Source organism: Sphaeramia orbicularis, chromosome 22 (genome assembly GCF_902148855.1).
Source record: "Sphaeramia orbicularis chromosome 22, fSphaOr1.1, whole genome shotgun sequence".
NCBI lineage: Eukaryota > Metazoa > Chordata > Actinopteri > Kurtiformes > Apogonidae > Sphaeramia > Sphaeramia orbicularis.
In genome coordinates this window covers 33,127,745-33,141,341 of record NC_043978.1, presented here as the reverse complement: position 1 = coordinate 33,141,341, position 13,597 = coordinate 33,127,745, and the positions used below count along the sequence as shown (strand labels likewise).

Sequence of the window (13,597 nt, the reverse complement as noted above, 5' to 3'; positions counted from 1 at the left end):
GAGAACAACCAAGCCAAGACCCTGTGGGACTTCCAGATTCAGACTGACAAAATGGTGATGGCCTGTCAGCCTGACGTAGTGGTGGTCGATAAACATTGGAAGACAGTGGTAGTGATAGATGTAGCAATCCCAAGTGACAGCAACATCAGGAAGAAAGAACATGAGAAGCTCAAGAAATACCAAGGGCTGAAAGAGGAGCTAGAGACAACGTGGGGTGTGAGGGCAACAGTGATGTCAGTAGTGGGGCAGTAACCCCCAAGCTGAGTGGATAGCTCCAGCAGATACCAGGAATAACATCAGATAGACCATCAAACATCCTGTCCAAAAGAACACAGTCACAGTATGTATGTATGTATGTGTGTGTGTGTGTGTGTGTGTGTGTATATATATATATATATATATATATATATATATATATATATATATGTGTATATATATATATGTGTATATATATATATATATATATACACAGTATATATATATGTGTGTGTGTGTGTGTGTGTGTGTGTGTGTGTGTGCGCGTGCGTGTACCTAAATACAGAGTTTGGGTAGTTACACTGCACCACTACAAACACAGAGTTGTCCAACACTTCATAAGCAAGAAGAATGAGACTCATTAAGTGCACCCATTACTGAGCTTCTTGCCTGACCTGAAGCCCATTCCTAACCTTTCCTCTCAGGAAGTGACCAGAATTCCAAGCGACCACAGAGGGAGTTGACAGTAGGGCCAGAGGGTCTGATCTTAACAGAGGATAGGTCATAAAACCTTCCTTATAGTCGCTGTCCTTGCCCCAGGGGGCTCAGTGTTACCAATAAAGCTGTGAAGATCATATGGTTGTAATGAAGTGGTGGGAACCAAAGTGGCCATTATAGCCCAATTAAACTGCCATCAATGTCTAATGGAGGCCCTTGACCAAGGCCATACTGAAAGCAAGTATTTACAAAACACTCTCTGAACTATAGATACTGGCCCACATGGCAGGGTAGCTAAGATTTCAATTAATACTCAGTTGTGTTTTATCAGGCATTTAAATCACAGCTGTAGATTAGTGTGGGTTGTGTGAAACATATCTAGAGCTGTGTCTAGTCATAGCTGCCTATATGTCACCTGACCTGCCTGACGGAAACCTCTGTGGTGCTAAAACAAACATCCTGAGGCCTCTGCAGCAACTTACTAAGTACCAGATTTTACCAAACAATGACTGCCACCGTGATCATCCAGCCAAATGCCTGTGGATACAGTATTCACAGATGCAGTGTCATAGCAAATACTCGCCTTTATGCTTGTGAATGCAAATTCAGTTTAAACAATGCCAGTATTTCTGAGGATGTAAAACCCTAGAAATGGCACATTGCCCTTCGGTATACTGAGGGAAATAATCCTCAAAAGTCTCTGGAATAACACTAATCTTCTGTAGCCCTAAACACATCGGTCAGACCATTTGTCATCATCAGTACTGTCTTTGCCAGGAGTGAAAACACTCTCCTTATTCTTGTTAATCAGTATCAGTGAAACTAAAGCATTCCTCCACTGTGCCTGTCCATCTTTAATGGAATTAAATGTAATGATTGAACAAACTTAGTTCAACTCTTAAAGGAATATTTCACCTAAAATATGTCAGCCCCCCTTTTGAGGTGAAAATGAAATATGAAAATTCCTTCCAATAATAGAAACTATTCAGCAGCAGGCAAGGTGTAGTGAAACAATATTTTAACACAGTAAAGTATAAAAAAAGATATGGACATCACTTTGTACTCATGTGTAACACTACATTTGTAATTATAAGTAGTACAGTTCACTGAATTGTATCAACACAGATTATGGGTATGAGTATCTGAAAAACTACACATTTATTATGTTGCACCTTACTGACACATTAGCTGATATCATTTAAGGTAAATTCATTTCCCCTCTTTGTTAATGACAACTGACATTACTTTAAAAAAAAATTGACTTCCATGAGGATTTCTACATCTACATGGATTTTCTCACAGTATGTTTTTACAGAATAAAACCTTCTCAAATGTAATTTCTAATCTCACTTCTCATCATAAGCAAACTCAGGAAGTAACTGCTGACAGCTCAGCTTTGAATCACTGTGGCACACAACCAACAAGCAACATTTAAAAAGAATTCTCAACTCAGCTGTATATCTTCACTGTCACTCCAGCTCTCATGCAAAATATCATGTGGCTCAGTTGTTCCAGAAAGACCAGCAGTTAGACTTCCTGTTTTGTACATTTTCCCATTTACTGGCAGAAGTACTGAGACCAATTTAGTCTATGGCTTAACATAAAACTCTTTATGAGGAATCTGCCCAATAACATGAGAATGTTACACTCTAGACTGCTTCTTTCTACATGTCTTTCTCATTAAGTCTTAATTTATATATTAAACAAAACCTCCAAACCAGATAACTACCATAAACTTAATAATTTTCTAAACTTAAGAGTCTGATCACACTCATGCTAAAACAAACTGTTTTCTTCTTAAAAAACAGAGACATAAAACATTTAAAATCACTTTTTTAATAAGACATTACAATGACATTGTTCTGTACATGGTTCCCCCAGTCAAAGTAGGAGTAAGAGCTGCACCACAAGGTGTCTTCAACATTTCACCAATAAGCAGCTTCCTCTGACTGCACAACAGATGGATTCTGATGTAGGGTTACTGTACTTCCGTACTCATGCTACAGATATAGGCTATCATATAATGTCCCAATACTGAGACTAATCAACTGTGGTATCAGATTGAGAGTGCTCAGAGCTGAATGACATTCCTTTGGAAAGATTGAGTTGACTGACTACATGTTACCCAAAATTAAAAATGCATCCCAACAAGCATGTGTAAGAGTTACTGGAGGCCTATTTGTTGAATATTCAGCACAATTAGGTATCAAGACATGACACAAAAGGTCAATCAGTTAACTATATAGCCCACATAAGGGGATTGTGAGGGGTAACAAAACATACCAGAAGTCTTTTTTTTTTTCTTTGATGTCAAGACTGATGGCAATGAAATGTAAGCAACGGTGAAAATTTCTTTTTTTCCCCCTTGAAGCAGTCAATACAGTTGAGAAGAAATACTTTTCCATCACAGTACTGTGTAGAAACAAATGTCAGTCTTTCCCAGTGGGCTACGTGACACTAACGGTCTCACCTTTGAAGAAAAATAACACCCAAGTTCAATGCAACAGAGACTGAAGAACCTGGAAACAAGCTTTAGTCCAAAGGATGAAGATCAAAAACTCCAGCTGCATTAGAAAAATTATATAAAACAGGAGAAAGAATAGGCAAAGGCGGTGATCTCTGTGGCTTTAACACTAGGACCAATTAATTCAGTATTCATCAAGCAAGGCCCATAGTAATGAATGTGATATTGGCTTGCTACAGAGTACAAGCAAACTTTAAGCCAGCAAACCCAGTTAAAGATAAATTAGTCATGGGGTAAACATAGTATTAAAAATAAATGGGTGATAATCAACTTTTTTCTTAACCATACTCATTTGAGAAGTTATTTGTTACTTGCAACTTTAATATAGTTTTGACCTAAAACAGTCAGCACTCAATCATTAAGATTTGTAATTTGAGGTTAGCCATGTCAAGCCCTCATACAGTCCATCACCTGTGGTCGCACAGGAGGGCTGAACATACCAATTCCTATCTCTGATCCGGGTCAATCCGAGCTTCTCTTGGATTTCATGAGGCTTCATGGCATCCGGAAGGTCTTGCTTATTGGCGAATATCAAGATGATGGCATCCCTCATCTCCCGGTCATTAATGATGCGGTGAAGTTCCTGCCTTGCCTCATCGATGCGATCCCTGTCCGCGCAATCCACCACGAAAATTAACCCTTGGGTGCCTGTGTAGTAGTGTCGCCACAGAGGACGAATCTTGTCCTGGCCTCCGACGTCCCAAACGTTGAACTTAACATTTTTGTAGGTGACAGTCTCCACATTGAATCCGACTGTGGGGATAGTGGTGACAGACTGTCCAAGTTTCAGTTTGTAAAGAATTGTTGTCTTACCAGCAGCGTCAAGTCCAAGCATTAATATTCTCATCTCCTTGTTGCCAAATATTTTTGAGAGCATTTTCCCCATTTTGAACTTTTGTGCATAAATACTTCGCTCCTAACAAGAAAAATGTCCGACAGCTCTGTCTGCAATGGTTATTCACTTTGATGTTAGCTTCAAATTTATTATGAGCTTTGTTGCGAAATCATAACTCAAGTACGAGCACAGGTGAGAAATGGTCAAAAACGCAGGATCATGTTAAATTTGGTGAAAAACAGTACTTCGAGTGTCCGACTTCAGCGTCAGGATCCAGTGAGGTGCAGGGACATTGATGTTCAAAGTATCACAATGTTTGCAAGGCCTTTATACAACATGGCACGATTAGTCTAAGAACTTGGCAGCGGGTGTTGCAGGTCGTTCATTGTCGTGTCCAAATCGAAATGAGGAAAAACAGGGCGTGACAATTAAAATCTGAAACGGACAGCCACCGTTTATTGTTTAAGGGCCAGAAAAGCCGCGGTACTTGTGAATTCCGTGTGGGGTTTGTGTCTGGCAGTCCTCCTCACCGGGTGCGCCCTTGTTCTGTTCAGTACTACCGGAGAAAAGCTGCTCTCTGCGGCTCTTCCATTAAAACCTCACGCCGGGTAACTTCACCGTGCTGAAGGAGTTGTCTTCGAAAAAATCTTCGGTGACTCAGCAACACATGTATCCACTCATAAAACTCCACTTCTTGTCCGCCTGAAATGAGATTTAGGAGGAGGGTCAGACATGAAAATTAGCTAGCTACCGCTCATGGCTGCTAAAGACCGCTAGCAAGCTAAAGTTAGCTTGTTGCCTTGCCAGCTAACCTTAAGCTAACAAGCTAACGATAGTTAGCGCTTACAAACTAATCGGAAATGGACTTAAATTACGTTGTAATTGCCAAATTTCGTATCTCCAGTCTATCTGAGTGTAAGCCTTGAATGAAATGGAAGTTATTTACCTCCTATCTCCCCCTCCTGCCTTCATAAATACACACAGCTCTCGTCTTTCTCCTTTAAGTCGAGCTGGTCGCAGTGCTGCTACACCGGAAAGGTGTGGAGCTGCATTAACCGCCACTTCCTCCCGTCTACTTCATTCAGCTGCTGCCGAATACAACTGTCACAGTCAGAAGATCCACGGCACCAGTCACAAGATTAACCAGAAAACACACACAGTGCCTGAACGGACATAATAACAAGTCATCTCCAGTTAGGATACTTTTATTACAACTGTCACAGTTAGGAAGATTCGCGGCACCAGTCACAAGATAAACCATGAAATACGTTAGCATTACTTATTTTTTATACCATATAAATTAGTTTGAGCTTGATGATGCCCTTTTTCATGTTTGAATATAGGTTAGTTAATCAACTTTACTTAATTCCCAACCTTACCTGCAGACGACTTCTAGTTTGAATTTAATTATATATGCTTTGAAAACGTTAATGGTTTATGTGTAACGGATGTCATATACTTCTACTGTGGCCATAGTGTGTGTGTGTTGAAGACACTTAAAGGACAACAGCACCACCTTGTGGTCTTAGGTTGTTACTTCAATGCAATTACTGTCTATTTTCTTTTGCTTCCCGTTCATTCATTCTTTCATTCATTTCATTGAAGTGTTGTACAACTCAGATTCAGAGTGACCATTGTCGTTTTTATGGGCATTTGGTGTAGTCTACTGTCTTTAATAAACATAGTAAATGAGTTTATTTCAGGAGAACCTTTGGGATTCATTAAATTCATTCAGTAGGTCTAATTCACAAGATTCCCCTCATAACTTTATTCATGCAATAAATGTAGTAGAAAAAAAAAAGTTTTTGGATACCCTTAAAATTTCACACCATGTCATATATTATCAAGAAATATTAATGTAAAAATATTTTTTGTGTTTCAAAAGGTGTAGCTGTATCAGACAGACACAAACAAATGAAAATTATTTTTGTTTATTGTCAACAAGAAAAAAATGAAAAAACAAAATTCTTGACAGTTTCAACATGTCATGCCCTGGTTGTGTTTCAGGGGGTATTATCTTGCTGAAACATTCAGTTTTTACTGGAGCACTGTGGTACTGTTTATCTTTCAAATGTTCATTGTGGTCAGTTTCAGATGCTGCAGCTCTTTCATAATTCATAGTTTGAGTTCTTGTTTGTTCAGTATTAATTGTCTGCCTTGTAAATCCAAGCTGGACTGACTGTACATATCCTGACCAAGGAAAATAAAATTCTCACTTTATGCATTAATCTCAACCTGGCTTTTCTGCCTTCATCCATAATAATTTACATTATATGTAATCTAAATATCATCTAAAATTAACATTTATTTGCAACATAGTATAGCAAACTATTACATAATAAAATAATAATAATAATAATAATAATAATAATAATAATAATAATAATAATAATAATAATAAATAAATAAATAAATAAATAAATAAATAAATAAATAAATAATAATTTTAGAAAAAAAAAGTCCCTGTTTTGAATATCTGGGGTCTCCAGAAATTTGTGATGTTAAAATGGGGTCACAAGCCAAAAAGGGTTGGGAATCACTGGTTTAAAGGATAGATTTACATATAAAAAAAATGAATGACTGAAAACACATACTGTGTATTTTTATTTTAATTTAAATTAATATTTTGAAATAGTGGTGCATGTACTTTGGTGTATCCTAGTGGTGATATGAGGTTATAAGGATAAAAACTAAAGTTTAAAGTAAGGATTTGAGAAATATTTTTTATCTTGCTCATAGTTAACTTGGCTGATTATGTTTGGCAAGATAACATAACAAATATGTAAATATACCACAGGGTGCAGGCAAAAACAAAGAACAGAAAATACACAACAAAGTAACATGTAAGAGCCTTTTTAAGGATCTAAGACATGAAGTGTGAGTTATTAAGTGAAAGTCAAGTCATTTCAAGATTATTTGTTGTAAATTTTTCAGTTTAGGTTTTTTTTTATTTATTCTGAGGTTATGTGTCACACCACATCCTCTATTAGCCCTTAAACAGAACTTTAACATGATATTTGTAAACCTACATCGTAATATATCTTAGAAATACTAACTTATTACATCCTTTTACTTTTGATCATGACAATAATTGTACTTTGCCTCAGGTGTTGTGTGGTTGAGCTTATGTCTGTGCAATAGTCATAAAAGAAATGTTGTCAGCAGCTAAAGTCAGAGATGTAGTGTGTTTTTATGTGACAAGCAGGTTGGTCCCATGTTTTGGCATTGGTAGTACTAATGTTCTTTCTTTTTTATTTCTTCATGGTTAAATTGCTATGTCTCTGTTTTATATCTTTTCTGCACATGTTTTCTACCACTATTGGCATGAGGAGAGTGAATACTGTAAAAAAGAAATTAAATGTTATGTGTGATTAACAAAGTGTGTGTGAAAGCTACCATTTTGTAGTCCTATAAATTGCTCACAACAACTTTAAGAAAAAAATACTTTCACATAATGGATGTGGGTTAATGAATGCCATGTCAGGCATGTGTTCTGTCTTTTGTGTTGTTGGATTTTAACTCTACTTTGCAACAGCTAATCACATCTGCTGAATTGTTTGGACATCTTAGTGTCATCTTTGATGGCAATTTAAGCTTAGTAATTATACATGTTTTTATCTCCTCATGTCTTCATTACTCTATGAGCCTTTTTAACTGTCTCAGTCAAAATCTTTGACCCCTACAAATTTAAACTCGGCTGCTTAAATTTCAACCAAGATGAAGAGACGTGAACACATTACACCTGTTATAGCTTTTTTACACTGGCTTCCCATTTGTTAAAGGGTTCATTTTAAGATTTTATTGTTAACTTTTAAACTACTCTATGACCTTGCTCCAGTTTCTAATTTAAACCTTTGAACCCCATATCAGTTCAGTTTTCACACTTTTGACCCCAAAGCTCTGGAATGACAGACCCAAAGACATCAGGCCATCAGAGACAGCATATACTTTTAAGTCTGAGCTGGATGGTTATTTTATTGTCCTATACTAATTCTCTTACCTTGATTATTTTGTATTTTGTCAGTTTCTTTTAAAAATACTTTGTTTGAAAAGTGCTCTATTACTACTACCACTACTACTACAACTACTACTACTACTACTACTACTACTACTACTACTACTACTACTAATAATAATAATAATAATAATAATAATAATAATAATTATCAGAAGTTCAACAATTTCAGAAGTAGAACAACAACGATTGTAGATCAGAACTCTCATGTGTCTTGCCATAGTGTCCACTAGTCTTTCAAATAGGTAGTAGTTGAGTACTCAGTGCCACCCTTGGCACAAAATGTAAGCAGCTCATCTTTGTTTGACCATCTATTTTCCTCCTGAGAAGAGGTGCACCAGGAGGAAATTGTGTGTTTGTAGTCAACTATCCTCACATAATGGTCTCAGATTTCAACCAACATAAAGAAGTGCTCTGACCACTCAGTAAAAGTTTAACTACATTGGTTTGTTTGTATTTTTACAGCAGGGTTTAAGGACTTCTTTCACTTCTGTGAATTTGAAGCAACTCAGTTTCCCAGGGAAAAACTGTGCAAATAAATATAATAATATTCAACTATAATACGACTCATAATAAATATTTGGTCAACAAAAATAATTAAAATTACAGCTGCAAGCAGCATTGGACGGGACCTCGCCCCATACGTTCTGCCTCCCGTCACTGTCGACACCTCAGCTCCACTCACACGTCTCCATCCCAGTTCCACTTCTACCCACCACCTTTAATGACTTAATATTGTACAAACAATTGAGTGTTTGGTCATAAAAATGAAGAAAAGTTATATAATATACAATAATACTCATTATTTAGCATTTTTAATGTGGCTTTAATTTTGAAAAACCCTACTGTGTGTGTGTGTGTGTGTGTGTATGTGTGTGTGTGTGTGTGTGTATGTGTGTGTATGTGTGTGAGAGAGAGAGAGAGACAGACAGACAGACAGACAGACAGACAGAATCCATTTGAGTGACTTGAAATTGAACAAATAGCAGAGCATAAAACTCATAATTTAGCATTTTTAATAAGACTTCCATTTTGTAAAACCCTATTGTGTGTGTGTGTGTGTGTATATATATATATATATATATATATATATATATATATATATATATATATATGTATATATATATATATATATATATATATATATATATATATATATATATATATATGTATATATATATATATATATATATATATATATATATACAGTACAGGCCAAAAGTTTGGACACACCTTCTCATTCTTCGCATTTTCTTTATTTTCATGACTATTTACATTGTAGATTCTCACTGAAGGCATCAAAACTATGAATGAACACATGTGGAATTATGTACTTAACAAAAAAGTGTGAAATAACTGACAACATCTCTTATATTCTAGTTTCTTCAAAGTAGCCACCCTTAGCTCTGATGACTGCCTTGCACACCCTTGGCATTCTCTTGATGAGCATCAAGAGGTAGTCACCTGAAATGGTTTTCACTTCATAGCTGTGCCTTGTCAGGGTTACTTAGCGGAATTTCTTGCCTTATTGATGGGGTTGGGACCATCAGTTGTGTTGTGCAGAAGTCAGGTTGATGCACAGCTGACAGCCCTATTGGACAACTGTTAGAATGCATATTATGGCGAGAACCAATCAGCTAAGTAAAGACAAACGAGTGGCCATCATTACTTTAAGAAATGAAGGTCAGTCAGTCTAGAAAATTTCAAAAACTTTGAATGTGTCCCCAAGTGCAGTCGCAAAAACCATCAAGCGCTACAACGAAACTGGCTCACATGAGGACCGCCCCAGGAAAGGAAGACCAAGAGTCACCTCTGATGCTGAAGATAAGTTCATCTGAGTCACCAGCCTCAGAAATTGCAAATTAACAGCAGCTCAGATTAGAGACCAGATGAATACCACACAGAGCTCTAGCAGCAGACACATCTCTACAACAACTGTTAAGAGGAGACTGCGTGAATCAGGCCTTCATGGTCAAATAGCTGCTAGGAAACCACTGCTAAGGAGAGGCAACAAACAGAAGAGATTTATTTGGGCCAAGAAACCCAAGGAATGGACATTAGACTAGTGGAAATCTGTGCTTTGGTCTGATGAGTCCAAATTTGAGATCTTTGGATCCAACCGCTGTGTCTTTGTGCGACGCAGAAAAGGTGAACGGATGGATGCTACATGCCTGGTTCCCACCGTGAAGCATGGAGGGGGAGGTGTGATGGTGTGGGGGTGCTTTACTGGTGACGCTGTTGGGGATTTATTCAAGATTGAAGGCAACCTGAATCAGCATGGCTACCACAGCATCCTGAAGTGACATGCCATTTCATCCGGTTTGCGTTTAGTTGGACCATCATTTATGTTTCAACAGGACAATGACCCCAAACACACCTCCAGGCTGTGTGAGGGATATTTGACCAAGAAGGAGAGTGATGGAGTGCTGCGCCAGATGACCTGGCCTCCACAGTCACCGGACCTGAACCCAATCGAGATGGTTTGGGGTGAGCTGGACCGCAGAGTGAAGGCAAAAGGGCCAACAAGTGCTAAGCATCTCTGGGAACTTCTTCAAGACTGTTAGGAAACCATTTCAGGTGACTACCTCTTGATGCTCATCAAGAGAATGCCAAGAGTGTGCAAAACAGTCATCAGAGCTAAGGGTGGCTACTTTGAAGAAACTAGAATATAAGAGATGTTTTCAGTTATTTCACACTTTTTTGTTAAGTACATAATTCCACATGTGTTCATTCATAGTTTTGATGCCTTCAGTGAGAATCTACAATGTAAATAGTCATGAAAATAAAGAAAATGCAAAGAATGAGAAGGTGTGTCCAAACTTTTGGCCTGTACTGTATATATAAATATATATACTTTTTTTTTTTTTTTTAACATACATATATTTATTCTTAATTATTTTTAATATTTTTTCGGGATTGTTAAAATGTCCTTTTGTGGAAAATTAGACAGTAAAGTTGTTTTGCATGGAAGTTATCTGTCGCCTGCATAGTTTTTATTGTGCCACAAAGTTTTTTAGGTGAGGGAAAATTCAAAATTGTGATCTCACTGTCAAAGCATGGGAATATAGTACCACCATATGGAATGTGTCCAATGAACACACAAGAAAAAAAATTAAAATATAATCAATATTTCAAAATAATTGCCACCAATAGAGTATATATTGGTGGGATGTGTAATTTTGAATTATTGTGATCCAAAGCTTATCTTTTAACTGCTACCAGTGATTGTTTCCTTGATATAAATTCCTCTCAGTGTCACTAAGAGGATTTCAGCCAATCAGCTGTCAGCATTTTGTTCCCTGCATGTGTAAAGTTGTAATATGACACTGTATGCAGAGCAGACAGTGTCTGTTCGATTCAGTGAGAAACCACCTGTCAAATAAAAAGTGATTAATCCATAACTGTACATCCTATCTCAAAAATTCTTTCACATGAGGCTTGTGGAGAGTCTTGTGAATGTATTGATATTTAATATGTGTGTGGGGGGGGGGAGTCAGAATGGAATAAGCACTGATTGTGGTAATATAATGTCTTGTTAATTCATTGGTGTTAGAAGGCAAGGCAAGGTAAATTTATTTGTATAGCACAATTCATACACAGGGCAATTCACAGTGCTTTACAAAAATGGAAAAGAAACAAGTTCAAACACACAATTAAAACATAATCAATAAAACATAAATAATTATCAAGTAAAATAAAGTAAAAGAGATGAGTGCAGATGGAACCCTTTCAGCTGTTCTTTGCACAGCTGAACAGAACTGTTTTCAGCCTGGACTTAAACACTGTCAGATTAGAGGCCCGTCTCACATCATCAGGAACACCATTCCAGAGTTTAGCTGCATGGAACTGAAACGCAGCTTCACCGTGTTTAGTCCTGACTCTGGGCACCAGCAAAAGACCAGTCCCTGAGGTTCTCAGGGTCCCAGATGGTTCATATGAGACCAACATGTCAGAGATGTACTTTGGTGCTGGACCATGGTGAGACTTATACACAAGCAGAGCTGTTTTAAAGTCTATTCTCTGAGCGACAGGAAGCCAGTGCAGTGACCTGAGCACGGGACTAATATGGTCGAATACAGAATACATTGAAAGGCAAATTGCCAACTTCCTGTTGGAGTTACGTCATGGGTGTCAGTGTATGATTTGTTGGCCTTGATGAGACCAACATTTTGGCGTTCATGGCATGTTTTTACGACAGTCCTACTGGCTGCTAGGGCCGTTTTTGTGTATGTAGGTGGCACTACAGAGCACATTTTGGCACCTAAGGGGTAAATTTTGATATTGTATCAAATTGTTCATCAGACATGACATATATGCCAAATTTGGTGAGTTTTTGAGCATGCAGAGGGGGTGAAATTGCAGTTTAAACTGTAAAAAGTATCAAAATAAGCAAATTGTGATTAATCCATAACTGTACATCCTATCTCAGAAATTTTTGCATGTAAGAGTAGTGGTGGGTGTTGTGAACACATGGATATATAAAAAAATAAGTGAAAAATTAGTTTCAGACTATGCAACTCTCCAGGCTGATAAAAAAAAAAACAAAAAAAACAAAGAACTAAGACACTTATGGCAAAAGTGCGAGATCAGTTTTTTTGACAAGGGCTTACTCTGTCTTTTGACGCAATTTAGAAGGCAATACGATAAACGGTCTCAGACTTGTTTTATTTTGACGTTTTAGTTTGAAAGGCAAATTGCCAACTTCCTGTTGGAGTTAGCTCATAAGTGTCAGCCTATGATTTGTAGAGCTGGATTAGACAGACATTTTGCAGTTGGTTTCACGTCTCTAGGATATTCCTCCTGGAAGTTTGTGTGTGTGCATTTTTTCATTGAAAGGTATATTGCTAACTTCCTGTCGGAGTTAGTGCATGGGTGTCAGCATATGATTTGTCAGGCTCGATGAGAAAAAATTTTTGGCATTCGTTTCATGTCTGTACGACATTCCTACTGGCCGCTAGGGCCATTTTTTTGTATGTAGGTGGTGCTGATGAGCACATTTTGGCACCTATGGGGTCTACTTTTACATTTTATAAAATTTTTTGCCAGACATGACATGTGTGCCAAATTTGGTGAGTTTTTGAGCATGTTTAAGGGGTCAAATTATAGTTTTAAGTGGCACGGAATAATAAAAAATGAACAAAATACAATAGGGCCTTGCCTCGCCAGGCAAGTGCTCTCACTCTGTGTGAGTGAGAGGAACTTACCTTCCAGGCTCAGTCCCTAAAAACAAACAAAATACAATAGCACCTTGCTGTTCCAGGCAAGTCCTCTCACTCTGTGTGAGTGAGAGGGCCTCACCTGTCTGGCTTGGTCCCTAAAAAACTAACAAAATACAATAGGGCCTTGCCTCTCCAGTGAAGTCCACTCACTTGAGAGTGAGTGGGACTTACCTTCCACGCTCGTTCCCTAAAAAAAATTCAATGAATCCATAATGAATCCTATACAATAAAGCCTTTTTTGTGACAGATAATACATGTTGGCAAAGGGAGCAGGAAGGAACAGATTTGTGTGTGACCTGAGGTATTTTTCT

General features: G+C 37.6%; 1 protein-coding gene across 1 annotated transcript; it reads right to left on the bottom strand.

The window, feature by feature from the left end:
- Positions 1-2,509: 2,509 nt before the first annotated feature.
- Positions 2,510-5,157, bottom strand: arf6b (ADP-ribosylation factor 6b). Its single transcript, XM_030126976.1, has 2 exons — positions 4,999-5,157; positions 2,510-4,754 (listed from the first exon to the last, which is right to left on the bottom strand). The coding sequence occupies exon 2, from the start codon at positions 4,101-4,103 to the stop codon at positions 3,576-3,578; it is 528 nt and encodes a 175-aa protein (XP_029982836.1). The 5' UTR covers positions 4,104-4,754; positions 4,999-5,157; the 3' UTR covers positions 2,510-3,575.
- Positions 5,158-13,597: the final 8,440 nt, after the last annotated feature.

What these genes read in the sequence shown, in the direction of transcription:
- arf6b (XM_030126976.1), bottom strand. Translation starts at nt 4,103, where the DNA reads ATGGGGAAAATGCTCTCAAAAATATTTGGCAACAAGGAGATGAGAATA.